The sequence below is a fragment of the Pelophylax lessonae genome, assembly GCF_965119305.1.
Source record: "Pelophylax lessonae genome assembly, chromosome: 13".
Classification (NCBI taxonomy): Eukaryota; Metazoa; Chordata; class Amphibia; order Anura; family Ranidae; genus Pelophylax; species Pelophylax lessonae.
The window spans coordinates 751,048-769,236 of NC_138780.1; the positions used below are offsets into that span (position 1 = coordinate 751,048).

The following is an 18,189-nucleotide window of genomic DNA, read 5'->3' on the forward strand; positions in this document are numbered from 1 at the left end:
TCCCTCCTTGTACCCCGGCCCGGTCCTCCTCACTGCTTTGTGTTTCCTTTGCTGGCAGTATTACAAGAAGATGAAGATGTTACCCCCGCTGAGCAGATGCTGTGAGGATATCTCCCCTCAGGATATGCGCCCCCCAGTGGAGAGGGAGAAACACAGACTGCCGTTGTGGATAAAGGTAATGTGTGCGGGAAATTTCGGGGGGGGGGGGGGGGGGTTTCCTGATTGGGAGGTTTCCGGGGTCCTTCTCACCTCATCAGAGCTCTCTGATTGGTGAGTATCCAGAGCTGACCATGACCTCATATTATGGGGTCAGCCTTGGACAGAAGCAGTGCAAGCCCTCCCCTCCTGATCCCTACTGTTATGGTTCCGCCTCACTGCTATTGGCTTTATTGGCTGGTGTTAATAATACTGCTACTAACAAATGAATAAATCTACAAATAAAAATCATAAATAATAAACCAATACTATGTAATAATAAATAATTAACCCCTAGCCGTATTCCCTAACTCTTAAAAATAAAATGATAATGAATAAAATAATAATGAATAACTTAACACATAAACAAATAAAATATTAAGAATAATATGTTTTTTTTTGTTTAGGTGTTTATTATGAATTTATTATATTTTTAAGGATAGGGGTTAATTAATACATATTATTTTTTTAGTTATTTGTGTATTTATTTTACATTTATTTATTCATATATTACTTTTTGTTATTTTAGGGTAATAATAGTACTACGAATATTAATAAAAAATGAATAAATACACAAAAATAGTCATAAATGCTATGTAATAATAAATAATTAACCCCTAACCTTGTTCCCTAATTATTAAAATAATAATAATGAATAACTAAACACCCTTACACAAAAACAAATAAATCAATTATTTGAAAGAATTTTTTTTTGTTTTTTTTTTCTGTTTTTTTGGGATTGGGTGTTTATTATGTATTATATTTTAAGGCTAGGGGGTTAATATTTCTTATTATTTATGATGATTTTTAGTTCTTTGTGTATTTATTTTACATTTAGTTATTTATATTTTACTATTTTTTAAACATGATTTTTTTATTTGAGCAGAAAATCACACCAATGAATTGAAAATGTAGAATTGGATGTGGGTGGGGGGTTGGTGTCCCCTGCGATTTGGTGCGATCTCACCCTGTCCTCTCCATCCTCCTTCTGATAGGCCAGTCTGGGCAGCATTGAGGCCTTCATGAAAAACAGGGAATCCAGCGACTCCGGCTACCCTCTGCTCCTCCCACCCGCCGTGGCGATGACACTCAGACCTAATCCCAGACGTTTCTATCGCAGATTATGGCGCCAGAAGAGATCTGTACTGAAGCCGCTCCTGATCCGTCCTCCTGCCAGCACCACCTGCACCCCAAAGCTGCTGGCCAAACCTGCGCCCCCCCAGACTCTCCCCATCCGGATCATTGGCCAGGTGCCGCCCCTCATGCAGCCCGCCGTCCCCATACAAGGAATCGTCAATATTCAGCCGCTCAGGGTGCCGCTTGGCTGTAAGGGACCTGAAATTTTCACCCCCATTTCTAATAAGAGGACGCTGTGTGCCAACCCCGCGGGCACTGCCGTGGCTCACATCCCCGTACCTCAGACCAGGGTGATTATGCCCGCCACGGCTAACCCACGGATTAGGAAGTCCCTGCTGGGGAGCATCCCCAGGATAAAGACGGTTCCCCGTACGGCGGGCATCAAGGCGGCTCCCCTGCTGCACTCGGCTCCCGTCCTTCTCGCCGTGCCTAATGGAGCGCTAAAGCTGGTAAGTCTGGGCGCACCGTGCCGAGTCCTTCAGCCAGTCAGCACCGGGGTTCCGCTCACCACCGTCCTCCTAAATCCCACCCACATGCCACTCAGTCAGACACTGATCCCGCCCCCCTACAAGCCGGTCCAGAAGATGGGATCTATGAGGACTGATGAAGGTAGAGGGCGCTGTAGCCCCACATTGGAGGCCGATGAACCTACCAAGAAGGAAGAGGACAATCCAATGGTTCAAATGAAGGACGACCCGGAGTGTGCAGGGGAAGGGAGCCCTGATGGGGAACAGAACCAAGATGGCGGGGGTTCGGAGGGTGCTGGGGAACCATCAGAGGACAACCCTCCTAAGGAATCAGAGCACTCCTCTGTCACAGACCATGTGACTGAGAACCATGACCAGTCCGCAGCGGATCTGCAGAGTAGCCCCAGCACTGGGGGTGCTTCTTGTTCTGGGCAGTCCTTTGGTATTGAAGTGGGTGGGGGAGAGTTACACTCTGGGGAGGGGGAGGAGCAGAATTCTGAGGTTTCTCTGGAGGAGGAGAGAGACCTAAAACAGGAGGACATGGAAGAACCAGAGGATGGCAACGAGCCCCAAAAACAGGAGAGCGGAGGAGGCCCTGCAGACTCCCCGAAGAACCCATCACCCTCCACCGATGGGGGAGGCCCTGCAGACTCCCCGAAGAACCCATCACCCTCCACCGATGGGGACGTAGAGATCAGCAGTCCCGCCGGTGCTCCAAAAGAGTCTTTCAGTCCTCCAGGTGGACAGGACCTGGCCAATGACAAGGAGGGTGCAGAGGAAGAGGAGGAGGAGGACTTTGATGACCTGACCCAAGACGAGGATGAGATGTCTTCTGCCTCTGAGGAGTCCATTCTCTCTGTTCCAGAGCTGCAGGTAAGACCAGGTTATAGTGTGGGGGGGGTTGTATGTTGAAGGGTGCTGGGTCTGGTGCTGGCTCAGGTTGTGGGGCGGAGTGTGGCGGCTCAGGTTGTGTATGGTGTTGTGTTGGTATGGGGTGCGGAGGTGTATACTCGTGATATGGGGTGTGTTGGTGTACAATGTGGTGTATACTGGCAGTGTGGGGGGGGGGGGGAGGTGTGTAGTGTTATATTCTCCGTGTTGTAAGAGACACAGGACTCTGGTCTGGAACAACGGATGTTTATTCAGGACTCTCTGTACACTACAACATGCATTACAGGACAGCTCTGTATAACCACACATCTCCTACATGTCTCCAAGATGGCCACTCTGCCCCTTGACCCTTGTCATCACTTCTGGGTGGAGCCAGCCTTAAAGTGACAGTACATGTGAAACCCTTCAGGTATAACACCTTCCATCCATCCCTAAAAAAAAAAAAAAAAAAAAAAAAAACACAACAAAACGAGAACAGGCATAAAACAGTAACTAATAATTGTCCAATACAGTTCTCCAACTCAGGAGATTTACATGGCTTCTTCCGCGTCCGGATGTGAGAATAACTTCCAGGGACGCTGCAGGGAGAACATGGCAGCGGATCACTTTCGCCGGGCCCGTCGAAAGTCTCGTAACCGCGCTTGCATTTGAAACCGGTCAGGAGGGCAACAGCGTCATTGAGGACGGGCGCCCAGCGACTCGGGGCCGGAGGAAGCAGGGCTGGCCGGAATGGACACCGGCGGGGCCAAGAGGGGATCCCCTAGCTCAGAGGGTGAGCAGACCTCTGAACCAGGGCTGGAGGGCTCTGTTGGAGCTGAGTTCAAAAGTTCAGAGCCCCCCCCCCAAGCATCAGTCTCAATGCCTCCTGATCCGGTAGGAGCAGATCCTTGAGACACTGGAGGTGCAGCCGATGTCAGGGATTCAGGCAGCTGAGAATGATCGAGCCCATACCTTTTGCTGGGCTGTAAACTGGGGAATCTCGTCGTGTTCGACCCTCTTGTCTTGGGACTGCCATACATGTTCCTGGACCGTTTGAGGGCGGAGCATGTCCAAAACAGTCCATGGCTGCCGACCCAAAAGAAGTTCAGCTGGAGTTTTCCCCAGTGGTTGCATGTGGTGTGGTTCTGTAAGCAGAAAGGAAGGAGTCCAGCTGCTGGGGTGACAGGGACTGTTGTTTACTTGTAGCCACAGTAGCTTTGAAATAGCGTTTGAAGGTTTGTACAACCCTTTCTGCTTGACCATTTGTAGCCGGGTGGTAAGGTGCGGTCAACTTGTGTTTGATGTTGTGGGCAGTCAGGAAACCCTGAAACTCCTGGCTTGTGAATTGTGCACCGTTGTCTGTGACGATTTCTCTGGGGTATCCAAATGTAGCAGCGAGATGTAACAGTATGGAAATCGTCGCCTTAGTCGTTGGCTGAGTAACAGGAACGACCTCAGGCCACTTTGAATGGGCATCAATAATGATCAAAAAGGTGTGTCCTCTGATCGGGCCTGCAAAGTCCAAGTGTAGGCGAAACCAAGGAACCGTGGGCCAAGTCCAGGGCTGGACGCACCCTCGAGGAGGGTCTTTTGCAGTTTGTGCACATCCAGCACACGCATTCACATATGTCGTGATATCTGAGTCTAGGTTCGGCCACCACACATAGCCTCGGGCCTTTTGTTTCATACGTGTGCCCCCGGGATGACCAGTATGTAGCAAGTCCAGAATGTGTCTCCGGAGGGTCTATGGAACGATCACCTAAAACACAGTTGCCAGCCACAGTTAATTCCAGACGCCTACGGAAGTAAGGTTCATAATCCTGTGTGACAGTTGCAGGCCAACCGTACCGTACCCAGGAGAGTATTGTCTTAAGGAAGGTATCCTTGGCTGTATGGGCTGCTACTTCCCCGGAAGACAGAAAGGACAGGCTGGTGTAACGACAACTCTTGACAGGTGGAGAAGAGTCTGTTAATGTCCTTGTCAGACGGGACATGGCGTCCGCATTGGCATCATGGCTGCGATACTGGATTTTGTAGCTATATGCTCCCAAGAATAGGGCATAGCGTTGAAGACGGGCCGCAGTCGTCTGGGAGATGCCTTTGTCAGGGCTAAAGATCTGAAGGAGTGGTTTATGATCAGTCAGTATGGTGAATTCCCTACCATACAGGTAAAGATGAAACTTCCTAATTGCCCATATGAGCGCTAGAGCCTCTTTGTCAATGTGAGAGTAATTGCTTTCTGCTTTTGTCAAGGACCTGGAGGCGAATGCCACAGGTTTCTCTGACCCATCTGGTAAAACGTGAGATAGTACAGCCCCCAGACCATAGGGTGAGGCATCACAAGCCAATGTGAGAGGCCTTTGGAGGTCATAGTGCACGAGCATGCGTGACGCCAACAGCTTTCGCTTAGAAACTTCAAAAGCACGTTGGCATGCAGCCGACCAGTTCCATCTGGAGTGTGTCTCCAAAAGCTTGTTTAACCACTTTACCACCGGAGGATTTTGCTGTCTTACGTCCAGGCCACTTTTTGCGATTCGGCACTGTGCGACTTTAACTGACAATTGAGCGGTCGTGCGACGCTGTACCCAAACAAAATTTACGTCCTTTTTTTTCCCCACAAACAGAGCTTTCTTTTGGTGGTATTTGATCACCTGTGTGATTTTTTTTTTACTTTTTGTGCTATAAACAAAAAAAGAGCGTACATTTTGAAAAAATAACAATATTTTTCACATTTTTTTTTTATATGAAATTCCCCCCCCCCCCCCCCCCCCCGCCCCCCCAAAAAAGTAAAAATCAAAATTTTTTAAAATTTTTGGCCAATTTGTTTTCTGCTACATATGTTTGGTGAAAGAAATCACAATAAGCGTATTTTGATTGGTTTGCGCAAAAGTTATTGCGTTTACTAACTACAGGAAAGATTTTTGTAATTTTTGTTGGTTTTTTTTTTTAACGAGTAATGGCGGCGATCTGTGACTTTTTTTTTTTTTTTTTTTTGTGGGACGGCGACATTGCGGCGGACAGATCGGACCCTTGACTGACATTTTTGACACTTTTGGGGGTACCAGTGACATTACTACAGTAATCAGTGCTATAAATATGCACTGTTACTGTAAAAATGACACTGGCAGGGAAGGGGTTAATTTTATTGGAGAGGGAGGGGTTAGTGTATACCTGGTGCTTACTAACGTGTGTGGGGGGAGGTGACTGAGTGACACAGGGACAGATCGCATGTTCAGCAATCTGTCACTGTTTGTCACTTGGGAGATCCGCCAGCTTTGTTTACACAAGCGGGCGGATCTCCAAACTCGATTCCCCGATGATCGCCGCTGCCCCTCCCCTGGCCCGACTCCCGCTGTGACTGAAAACAGCGGGAGCGAGCCTCTGGCGGCACGCGAGCGCCGCCCACAAGGGGAGGAGTCCAGCGACGTAGGTCTACGTCGCTTGACGGAATCAAGCCACTTTGCCGCAGTACAGTCCCAGTGACTGGTTGGCAAGTGGTTAATGGAAACAAAGCGTGTGCTAGATCCGGCAGGAATTTGTGGTAATAGTTCAGCAAGCCCAGGTATGATCGCAGCTGTTGGACGTTGGTTGGGGCTGGAGCTTTTACTAAAGCATCAACTTTGGCTTCCGTGGTGTGTATACCCTCTGCATCCACAAGGTGGCCACAAAACTCCAATTTAGGTACCATGAATTGGCATTTCGCTAAGTTCACTTTCAGACCCTGCTCTTGGAGTCTCGCCAACACAAGCTCCACGTTACGCTTGTGTTCATGGTCCGTCAGGCCAGTGATGAGCATGTCATCTAACAGGCACTGTGTGAAAGGAATGTCCACCAAAATCTCATCCATTTTGCGTTGCCAAATGGCTGGGGCGGAGGCTACCCCAAACACCATCCGATTGTATTCATACAGTCCCTTGTGAGTGTTGATGGTTAGAAACTTGAGGGACGAAGGGTGGACCTCAAACTGTAAATAAGCTTGCCTGAGATCAAGCTTGGTGAACTTTTGACCTCCTGCAAGGGAGGCAAAAATGTCATCTACTTTGGGTAGGGGATACTGGTCTATCTCCAGTTGAGAATTTAGTGCCATGCGTAAATCGCCACAAATACGTAAGTCCCCATTCGCTTTCTTTACTGGTACAACTGGTGATGCCCACTCGCTGTGCTCTACCTTTGAGATGACACCTTGTTCCTCCAGCCGGCTTAGTTCAGCTTCCACACCTGCTCGGAGTGCGAAAGGTACCGTCCGAGCTTTGAAGAACCTAGGCTGGGCATTGGGTTTCAGCCTGAGTCTCACACAGTCATGCTTTATTTTCCCCAAATGGTTATCAAAGACTTGTGGGAATCGCTGTTTCAGGGATTCCACCCATCCCTCGTTGTCTCTTGATGGGATGGTCACGGTGTTGCAGGGGTTAATGACGATGTCTGGCATGCCAAAGTGAGCAATCCAGTCTCTCCCAAAAAGAGGGGGTCCCCCATGTTCTAGGATATATAATGGCATTCTCTTTGTCTGACCCTTGTAGGATACCTGTACTTTCACGTACCCCAGTGGGTGGAGTATCTGCTTTGAGTATGTCTGCAGTTTGATTGGTGTTGGACAGACAGTTGTTCGGATCAGAAGTTTTCTCCATTGTTTCTGGGTGATAACTGAAACTGCTGCTCCTGTGTCTACATCCATCTTGAGTTTCTTTCCTTCCACGGTTACCTCTACAGTCATTGCTGAGGGTGCTGAATGCATATGATGTATGTCCAATCTGTGGAGCAATTCCTCATCCTCTGATTCAGATGACGATGTATATCTTCCCACCATATATGCCTTTGTCCTGGTGTTCAGAGGTTGTTTATTTCACACCTTCTTACTACGACAGACTCGTTTCAGATGGCCTGCCTTACCACAATTATGACAGAGCTGATCCTTAAACCGGCAGACTTTGTGATCATGGTCTGTATTCCCACAACGGTAGCAAGATGACTCCCGGCTTGGTGAGGGTCTATATTTACCGTTAGCTGCTGTTGGCTTGACTGCTGTTCTGAAAACTTCCTCTTTAACCTCTTCCCTTCTGCTCTGGGGGTTCAATGCCTCTGTATCTTTCACAGCCATTTCCATCACTGAAGCTATCTCAATTGCCTTTGTAAGGGTAAAGTCTTTCTCTGTTAACAGTCCCTTTTGGCTAGACTCACTATTTAGTCCAATGACAAACTTATCCCTCAGGGCAGTCGGTAAATACTCCCCAAAAGAACAGGTTGAGGCTAGTCTGCGAAGGGCGAGCACATAAGCCTTAATATCTTCACCCGGCTGCCGCTGATAGAACCGGAATCTTTCTGCAATCTCTAGTGGTTTAGGCTGGAAGTGATTCCCTAACAGTGTCAGGAGCTCTGCCACTTAGTTGCTGGTTTTTCAGGGAAAAGGAGATCCCTAAGAGTGTCATATGTCCTAGCACCAACCAGTGTCAGAAATACTGCTACTTGCCTGTCGCCTGGGATGGCATTTGCACAGAAATATTGTTCCAGTCTCTCAACCCAGGAACTCCACGATGTCTGTTCTCCATCAAATTCACTTAATGTCCCAATCAATGACATATTTTCCTGCTGGGCTCTGTGGGTGTTTGTATCCAGCTGACAATCCAGAGTTTTTTTCTTTCTTTCTTTTCTCACACGGATAATAACCTTGTAAATCCCATCCTCGTCGCCACTGTTATGTTCTCTGTGTTGTGAGAGACACAGGACTCTGATCTGGTACAACGGTTGTTTATTCAGTACTCATTGTACACTACAACATGCATTACAGGACAGCTCTGTATATCAATGCATCTCTGCATGTGTCTAAGATGGCCACTCTGCCCCTTGACCCTTGTCATCACTCCTGGGTGGAGCCAGCCTTAAAGTGACAGTACATGTGAAACCCTTCAGGTATAACACCTATAACATGTACAGTGTGGTGTATACTGGCAGTGTGGAGGTCTCAGGATGTAATTCCGGCTGTGTGTTGTCAGGAGACCATGGAGAAGCTGACGTGGTGTGTACAGTGTGGTGTATACTGGCAGTGTGGGGGGGGGGGGGGTGTACAGTGTGGTGTATACTGGCAGTGTGGGGGGGGGGGTGTGTACAGTGTGGTGTATACTGGCAGTGAGGGTGTGTGTGTGTGTGTACAGTGTGGTGTATACTGGCAGTGAGGGGGTGTGTGTGTACAGTGTGGTGTATACTGGCAGTGTGGGGGGGGGGTGTACAGCGTGGTGTATACTGGCAGTGTGGGGGGGGGGGAGGTGTGTACAGTGTGGTGTATACTGGCAGTGTGTGGGGGTGGGGGGGGTGTGTACAGTGTGGTGTATACTGGCAGTGTCGGGGGGGGGGGGTGTACAGTGTGGTGTATACTGGCAGTGTGTGGGGGGGGAGGTGTTTACAGTGTGGTGTATACTGGCAGTGTCGGGGGGGGGGGTGTACAGTGTGGTGGTAATCCCGGCTATGTTGTCAGGAGACCATGGAGAAGCTGACGTGGTTGGCCTCGGAGAGGCGGCTGAGCCAGGAGGCGGACTCGGAGGAGAACTCCCAGGAGGAGAACACGGAGGAGGAGGACGCAGCCGAGGTTTCATTACACAAAGCAGAGGAGATGACAGATGAGACGGGGGAGGAGGGGGAAAAGCTGGATGCCTCTCACCTTCGAGTCCCATCTCCAGCTCCTGTAGAGACCAATGTCACCCCTGCTGGTAAGTTCTGTCTGATATTGGGGGAGGTGAATGTGTATTGGTCAGGTTCTGACTGGGGCGGAGTCATCATGCCACCATGTTTTCTAGGAGAGAGGAGACGTACGAGCTCCAAGGGCCCCAGTGCCCATCGCGTCCGGAACAGAAGAGGGCGCACACGAGCCAGCAAGGATGCCTCCAAACTGCTCCTCCTGTATGATGAGAAGATCCTTCTGAAGGACCCTCTGAGGGAGCAGAAAGACATGGCGTACGCCCGCTCCTACCTCAACCGGGTGAGACCCCTGATTGTGAGAAGACCCATAAGTAGTGAGACCCCTGATTGTGAGACTCCTCGTATGAGACCCTTGATTGTGAGAAGACCCATAAGTAGTGAGACCCCTGATTGTGAGACTCCTCGTATGAGACCCCTGATTGTGAGACTCCTCGTATGAGACCCTTGATTGTGAGACGACTCGTATGAGACCCTTGATTGTGAGACGACTCGTATGAGACCCTTGATTGTGAGACTCCTCGTATGAGACCCTTGATTGTGAGACTCCTCGTATGAGACCCTTGATTGTGAGACTCCTCGTATGAGACCCTTGATTGTGAGACTCCTCGTATGAGACCCTTGATTGTGAGACTCCTCGTATGAGACCCCTGATTGTGTGGAGACCCCTCATTTGAGGCGGATGACTTTGGTGAGAAGCTCTGATATGGAATGACTGGTGAGAAGCTCCTATAATGTGACAGAGTTGAGGTGCCGTGTTGTGTGTGTGGACAGTGTGCCCCCCCTGTGATGGGGTTTGTGTGCCCCCCCCTGTGATGGGGTTTGTGTGCCCCCCTCTGATGGGGTTGGGTTTGTGTCCCCTCTCAGGTGCGGGAGGCTCTGCAGTCGGTCCCGGGGACCTATGAACAGTTCCTGAACATGATCTATGAGTATGAGACGCGGAGTAATAAGAGGACGGCGGTGGATCTCTATGAAAGTCTCCAGCACCTCCTCCATGATTGGCCTCAGCTTCTCAAAGACTTCGCTGCCTTCCTACTCCCGGAACAAGCGCTGGAGTGTGGCCTGGTGAGTGACATCACCCCCCAAACGCAGTGTACCCCCCCCCCCCCCAGTGTCCCCACGCGCAGTGAAACCCCCTGGTTGGTGTCCTTTTGTTACAAGCCACTCCCATTATTTCCAGTTTGAAGAACAGCAAGCGTTCGAGAAGAGCCGCCGATTCCTGCGCCAGTTAGAGATTTGTTTTAAGGAGAACCCCGCTCATCACCAGAAGATTATCAAACTACTGCAGAGCTGTGCAGAGTGCCCCCTGCAGGAGATTGGAAAGGTTAGTACTGAACCAGGGACCAATCATTACACCTGTCACTGCACAGTCTCCTCCCCTCTCTCTCCTGTCACTGCACAGTCTCCTCCCCCCCCTCTTTCCTGTCACTGCACAGTCTCCTCCCCCCCCTCTTTCCTGTCACTGCACAGTCTCCTCCCCCCCCTCTTTCCTGTCACTGCACAGTCTCCTCCCCCCCCCTCTTTCCTGTCACTGCGCAGTCTCCTCCCCCCCCCCTCTCCTGTCACTGCACAGTCTCCTCCCCCCCTCTCTCCTGTCACTGCACAGTCTCCTCCCCCCCCCTCTCTCCTGTCACTGCACAGTCTCCTCCCCCCTCTCTCTCCTGTCACTGCGCAGTCTCCTCCCCCCTCTCTCTCCTGTCACTGCGCAGTCTCCTCCCCCCTCTCTCTCCTGTCACTGCGCAGTCTCCTCCCCCCTCTCTCTCCTGTCACTGCGCAGTCTCCTCCCCCCTCTCTCTCCTGTCACTGCGCAGTCTCCTCCCCCCTCTCTCTCCTGTCACTGCGCAGTCTCCTCCCCCCTCTCTCTCCTGTCACTGCGCAGTCTCCTCCCCCCTCTCTCTCCTGTCACTGCGCAGTCTCCTCCCCCCTCTCTCTCCTGTCACTGCGCAGTCTCCTCCCCCCTCTCTCTCCTGTCACTGCGCAGTCTCCTCCCCCCTCTCTCTCCTGTCACTGCGCAGTCTCCTCCCCCCTCTCTCTCTCCTGTCACTGCGCAGTCTCCTCCCCCCTCTCTCTCCTGTCACTGCGCAGTCTCCTCCCCCCTCTCTCTCTCCTGTCACTGCACAGTCTCCTCCCCCCTCTCTCTCTCCTGTCACTGCGCAGTCTCCTCCCCCCTCTCTCTCCTGTCACTGCACAGTCTCCTCCCCCCTCTCTCTCCTGTCACTGCGCAGTCTCCTCCCCCCTCTCTCTCCTGTCACTGCGCAGTCTCCTCCCCCCTCTCTCTCCTGTCACTGCGCAGTCTCCTCCCCCCTCTCTCTCCTGTCACTGCGCAGTCTCCTCCCCCCTCTCTCTCCTGTCACTGCGCAGTCTCCTCCCCCCTCTCTCTCCTGTCACTGCGCAGTCTCCTCCCCCCTCTCTCTCCTGTCACTGCGCAGTCTCCTCCCCCCTCTCTCTCCTGTCACTGCGCAGTCTCCTCCCCCCCCTCTCTCCTGTCACTGCACAGTCTCCTCCCCCCTCTCTCTCCTGTCACTGCGCAGTCTCCTCCCCCTTCTCTCTCCTGTCACTGCGCAGTCTCCTCCCCCCTCTCTCTCCTGTCACTGCACAGTCTCCTCCCCCCTCTCTCTCCTGTCACTGCACAGTCTCCTCCCCCCTCTCTCTCCTGTCACTGCGCAGTCTCCTCCCCCCTCTCTCTCCTGTCACTGCGCAGTCTCCTCCCCCCTCTCTCTCTCCTGTCACCTCTCTCCTGTTATCTCTCTCCAGCTGAAGACTCAGATGTTTCAGTTGTTAAAGGGCCACCATCACCTTCAGGAAGAGTTCTCACTTTTCTTTGATCAGCTGAGACCTCCGGCCAGTCGCATGGAGGATTTTGAGGTTATGAATTGGACGGAGGAAAAGGAATACAAGGTAAGTAGATCCTTATTGTAGATGACCAATGAGGGATGACTGACCAACTCTGAGGTGTGTCTTTAGTGGGAGGAGGACAGTAGTGGGAGGGGCCTGTGATACCGGGAGGAGTAAGATGAAAGGATAGTAGTGGGAGGGGTCTGTTATCATAGTGGGAGGAGGAACGTGACTGAATAGTAGTGGGAGGAGTCTGTGATCATAGTAGGAAGAATGTGACTGTATAGTAGTGGCAGGGGTCTGTGATCATAGTGGGAGGAGGAACGTGACTGAATAGTAGTGGGAGGGGTCTGTGATCATAGTGGGAGGAAGAAGGTGACAAAGCAGTAGTGGGAGGGGTCTGTGATAGTGGGAGGGGTTTGACAGTTGATAAAGTAAAGTGTTTCCTGTAGTTTGATGGATTTGAAGAAGTGACGTTACCGGAAGTGGACGAGGAGGAGGAGCCAAACAAAATGCCCCCAACACAGAGGAACAAGAGGAGGAAGGAGGCCAGCCAGAGCCAGGAAAAGGTGAGAGGGAAGTTCGCTGAGTCTGGGGTCTGATATCTGTAATCTTAATATTGGGGTCCCCAGGAAAAGATGAGGGGGGAACGCTCGGAGTCTGGGGTCTGATATCTGTAATCCTGATATTGGGGTCCCCAGGAAAAGATGAGGGGGGATCGCCCTGAGTCCGGGGTCTGATATCTGTAATCCTGATATTGGGGTCCCCAGGAAAATATGAGGGGGGATCGCTCTGAGTCCGGGGTCTGATATCTGTAATCCTGATATTGGGGTCCCCAGGAAAAGATGAGGGGGGATCGCCCTGAGTCCGGGGTCTGATATCTGTAATCCTGATATTGGGGTCCCCAGGAAAAGATGAGGGGGGATCGCCCTGAGTCCAGGGTCTGATATCTGTAATCCTGATATTGGGGTCCCCAGGAAAAGATGAGGGGGGATCGCCCTGAGTCCGGGGTCTGATATCTGTAATCCTGATATTGGGGTCCCTAGGAAAAGATGAGGGGGGATCGCCCTGAGTCCGGGGTCTGATATCTGTAATCCTGATATTGGGGTCCCCAGGAAAAGGTGGGGAGGGAGCACTCTGAGTCCCAGGTCTGTAATGTAATCCTGATTTTCACCTGGGGGGAGGGGGTTTTTGGGATCTCTCTAAATTCAGTGTAAGATCTGGAATGCTGATATTGGGGTCCCCAGGAAAAGGTGAGGAGGAACGTGTCCGGGGTCTGATATCTGGAATGCTAATATTGGGGTCCCGGAGGATCTTCAGGTTCCTCTAAATTCCCCGTTGCTGATTTTGTGTGTGATTGCAGGATGTGGATTGGCTGGAGGGCGGGAAGGACTGCCCGTGTTCTTGTCATGATGGAGGGGCGGAGCAGAAACTGAAGAGGTGTAAGAGGCGGCTGTGCAGTCACTGTAGCAGTAAGGTAGGTGATTGTGGCTCTGGTATGGGTGTCTATGGCTGTCCGTCTGTCTGACGTCTCGTCTTCTGTACTCAGGCCTGTGAAAATCGCCCTCAGAGGTCGGCAGACGCGTTTCGTCAGAGCTCAGCAGGTAAGTCATGCGATCGCCTTTCTCCACCCCCCGTCCGTCCCTTGATCCTCGGCTCCGTCACCTTATGCTGCGTCTTTTGATTCAGGTGAAGGCAAGTCTCTGCTAAAGAGTTCAGGGGAGGAGAGGACAAGCGCTGGGACCGCACACAGATCCCGCTCCACTCTGCATGCGCGCGGCATCACAGAAAGCACCAGCAAACCGCGGTCTCAACCGAAGGACAATACACGCTCCACCTTGCGAGGAGCACGCAGACCTCATGCCTCCAAGGACCCGCCTCCTACACTGACAGAAAAAGAGAGTGAGCGCTCCCCGCAATCCCATTCTGGTCCCTGCACCCCAAATAGTGTGGAAAATCCAGAGACTCCAGCAGAGGGCGCCACTCGCTGTCCCACACCGACCGCTTCCCTCTGTGAGCCGAACATCACCCCTGAGAGCTCCGCCCTCCAGCCCGCCGATCGGGAGGAGCAGACGCTCACCGTCTGCGCCAAGAATATTCGCCTCAGCTCCAGCGGAGAAAAGGTCATTGTGTGGACCAGGTGAGTCACAGAAGTGGCTTTCTGATTGGCTGACAGTAATGTGTATCCGTTTTGTTTCTGGTGAGCTGCAGTAACCCATAGCAACCAGCCACAGCTGTTCTGGCTAAAATCTGGTTGCTCTGTGATCCTGCAGAACATCCCGCTAGTGAATGACTGGAATGATTGTCCTCTGATATCCCCGTGTCTCTGCAGGGAGGCGGATCGGGTCATCCTCACCATGTGCAAGGAGCGAGGAGCACATGACCAGACGTTCGATGCCATCTCTGAGCAGCTCGGCAACAAGAGTCCCTCTGAGGTGAGACTCCGCCCACCCCATGCAATGAAGGAGTACCGGTTACCTGTCTGTTATCCCAACCGGCCTATGGCACAGCACAGATTAGCTGATCACTTTACAGCCCCCCCCTGTGAGAAGAGAGTCACCGCCCATGGAAGGAAGAACACTTCCAGGGGATCTACTCCAACCCGATCCGTTCCCAAATAAATTGGGGCAACTGTTCTCCTATTTCAAAGCCCTACATTTCTTTGAGGCCCAGCAACTCCACCATGCCTCCCAGGTCTGCCATATCCCTTCATTGGGACCTGGAAGTTCCACCATACCTCCCAGGTCTGCCATATGCCTTCATTGGGACCTGGAAGTTCCACCATACCTCCCAGGTCTGCCATATCCCTTCATTGGGGTCTGGAAGATCCACCATATTTCCCAGGTTTCTCATATCCCTTCATTGGGACCTGGAAGATGCACCATACCTCCCAGGTCTGCCATATCCCTTCATTGGGACCTGGAAGTTCCACCATGCCTCCCAGGTCTGCCATATCCCTTCATTGGGGTCTGGAAGATGCACCATACCTCCCAGGTCTGCCATATCCCTTCATTGGGACCTGGAAGTTCCACCATACCTCCCAGGTCTGCCATATCCCTTCATTGGGGCCTGGAAGATGCACCATACCTCCCAGGTCTCCCATATCCCTTCATTGGGGCCTGGAAGTTCCACCATACCTCCCAGGTCTGCCATATCCCTTCATTGGGGCCTGGAAGATGCACCATGCCTCCCAGGTCTGCCATATCCCTTCATTGGGACCTGGAAGTTCCACCATACCTCCCAGGTCTGCCATATCCCTTCATTGGGACCTGGAAGTTCCACCATGCCTCCCAGGTCTGCCATATCCCTTCATTGGGGCCCGGAATATCCACCATACCTCCCAGGTCTCCCATATCCCTTCATTGGGGCCTGGAAGATCCACCATATTTCCCAGGTTTCCCATATCCCTTCATTGGGACCTGGAAGATCCACCATACCTCCCAGATCTCCCATATCCCTTCATTGGGGCCCGGAATATCCACCATACCTCCCGGGTCTGCCATATCCCTTCATTGGGGCATGGAAGATCCACCATACCTCCCAGATCTCCCATATCCCTTCATTGGGGCCCGGAATATCCACCATACCTCCCGGGTCTGCCATATCCCTTCATTGGGGCATGGAAGATCCCCACCATACCTCCCAGATCTCCCATATCCCTTCATTGAGGCCCAGAATCTCCACAATACCTCCCAGATCTCCCATATCCCTTCATTGGGACCTGGAAGATCCACCATACCTCTCAGGTCAGTCATATACCTTCATTAGGGCTCTGAAACACAACCATATCTACCACGTTTGCAATGTTCTTTCATGGGGGCCCAGAAAATCCACCATACCTGGTAGGTCTGCCATATATCTTAATTGGGGCCCGAAACACCACCATACCTCCCTGGTCTGCCATATATTTTAATTGGGGCCCGAAACACCACCATACCTCCCTGGTCTGCCATATATTTTAATTGGGGCCCGAAACACCACCATGCCTCCCTGGTCTGCCATATATTTTAATTGGGGCCCGAAACACCACCATACCTCCCTGGTCTGCCATATATTTTAATTGGGGCCCAAAACACCACCATGCCTCCCTGGTCTGCCATATATTTTAATTGGGGCCCAAAACACCACCATACCTCCCTGGTCTGCCATATCCCTTCATGAAGGCCTAGAATATCCACCATACCTACCAGGTCTGCCATATCACTTCATTGGGGCCCCAAAACACCACCATACCTCCTAGGTCTGCCATATATCTTCATCGGGAGACTTCTGACCTTTTGTGGACATCCAGGATATGTACTTGTATCTTTCCAGCACCTCACTGATTCCTTTGCTGCGGTCTCCAGGGTGTGGGGCCATTCCTCCAGTATTCACCAAGGGGCTGGCCCCTGTGCTGGCCTTTCTGGGTTCCCAGGACATTCCCATTGCAGGAGATCTGGAGGACTTTCTGTTGAGGGAGAGTTGAGACAATGTAGTCCCCGACCATCTGAACCAGCAGTCTCCAAACTGCGGCCCTTAGCTTGCCTTTATCTGGCCACTATTCCTTCCACCAATAATGGGGCACCATTTCTCCCCTAATATCAAAGATGAAGCACTCTTTACTCCCACTGAAACCGATGATAGAGGCACTCTTTCTATCTGACACCAATGATGGGGCACTATTCCCCCCCACTGACACCAATGATGGGGTACTATTCCTCCCACTGACACCAATGATGGGGCACTATTCCTCCCACTGACACCAATGATGGGACACTATTCCTCCCACTGATACCAATGATGGGGCACTATTCCTCCCACTGACACCAATGATGGGGCACTATTCCCTCCCACTGACACCAATGATGGGGCACTATTCCTCCCACTGACACCAATGATGGGGCACTATTCCTCCCACTGACACCAATGATGGGACACTATTCCTTCCACTGACACCAATGATGGGGCACTATTCCTCCCACTGACACCAATGATGGAGCACTATTCCTCCCACTGACACCAATGATGGGGCACTATTCCTCCCACTGACACCAATGATGGGGCACTATTCCTCCCACTGACACCAATGATGGGGCACTATTCCTCCCACTGACACCAATGATGGGGCACTATTCCTCCCACTGACACCAATGATGGGGCACTATTCCTCCCCTGACACCAATGATGGAGCACTATTCCCCCCACTGACACCAATGATGGAGCACTATTCCTCCCACTGACACCAATGATGGGGCACTATTCTTCCCACTGATACCAATGATGGGGCAATATTCCTCCCACTGACACCAATGATGGGGCACTATTCCTCCCACTGACACCAATGATGGGGCCAATGACACCAATGATGGGACACTATTCCTAACCTATTGGTTACTGTGGGCTGCTTGGCTTGACGTTGTGTTGTTGGCCATCCCTCAGTTGGATGTCCCAATGTTCCAGACTACTTTACCCTGTGTGTGTCCCTGAGATCCCTGTGATCCCTGAGACCAATCCTGTTCTTGGTGTACACTCCCTCTGTTCACATGACCTACTCTTCCCATTGCTTGCTACAAAACTGAGGCGTGCTGGGAGTGGGAGGGATTATATTGGGGCTGTCCTTACAGCTTTGTGTCCAATTTCCAGCATAACCCAATCTACCTGAATTACACCCTCTGTCCCCTAATGGACTCCAGTTAAAAGATTTTGGGGGAAGTCCTACGTGTTCATGGTATAAAGGTGACCGTAATTCTTTCTCTCGGCAGGTGGCTCAGCGTTTCCGGGAACTCGTTAGTCTCTTCCAGACGGGCTGCGTTACCAGTTCAGACGAGGAGGAGGAAGAGGATGCCGCAATGATGGAGGAGAATATGTCTGACCCTGAAGCTGTCCAGTCTGAGGAGGATTAGTATGACATGGACACGCCCACTCTGAGGAGGCTCAGTGCAACATGGACACGCCCACTCTGAGGAGGCTCAGTGCAACATGGACACGCCCACTATGAGGAGGCTCAGTATGACATGCC

General features: G+C 51.6%; 1 protein-coding gene across 1 annotated transcript in view; it reads left to right on the plus strand.

The window, feature by feature from the left end:
- LOC309569882 (GON-4-like protein) overlaps positions 1-18,189 on the plus strand; it is a gene marked incomplete at its 5' end in the record, with an annotated part of 39,084 nt that extends 20,895 nt beyond the window's left edge. The window contains 13 exons of the mRNA XM_082275873.1: positions 59-175; positions 1,191-2,672; positions 9,139-9,370; positions 9,458-9,639; positions 10,224-10,421; positions 10,537-10,680; positions 12,111-12,254; positions 12,644-12,760; positions 13,555-13,668; positions 13,741-13,795; positions 13,881-14,331; positions 14,524-14,626; positions 17,933-18,189. Of these exons, the coding sequence (XP_082131999.1) occupies positions 59-175; positions 1,191-2,672; positions 9,139-9,370; positions 9,458-9,639; positions 10,224-10,421; positions 10,537-10,680; positions 12,111-12,254; positions 12,644-12,760; positions 13,555-13,668; positions 13,741-13,795; positions 13,881-14,331; positions 14,524-14,626; positions 17,933-18,073 (3,480 nt within the window). The 3' untranslated portion in view covers positions 18,074-18,189. The remainder of the gene's footprint in view (positions 1-58; positions 176-1,190; positions 2,673-9,138; positions 9,371-9,457; positions 9,640-10,223; positions 10,422-10,536; positions 10,681-12,110; positions 12,255-12,643; positions 12,761-13,554; positions 13,669-13,740; positions 13,796-13,880; positions 14,332-14,523; positions 14,627-17,932) is intronic.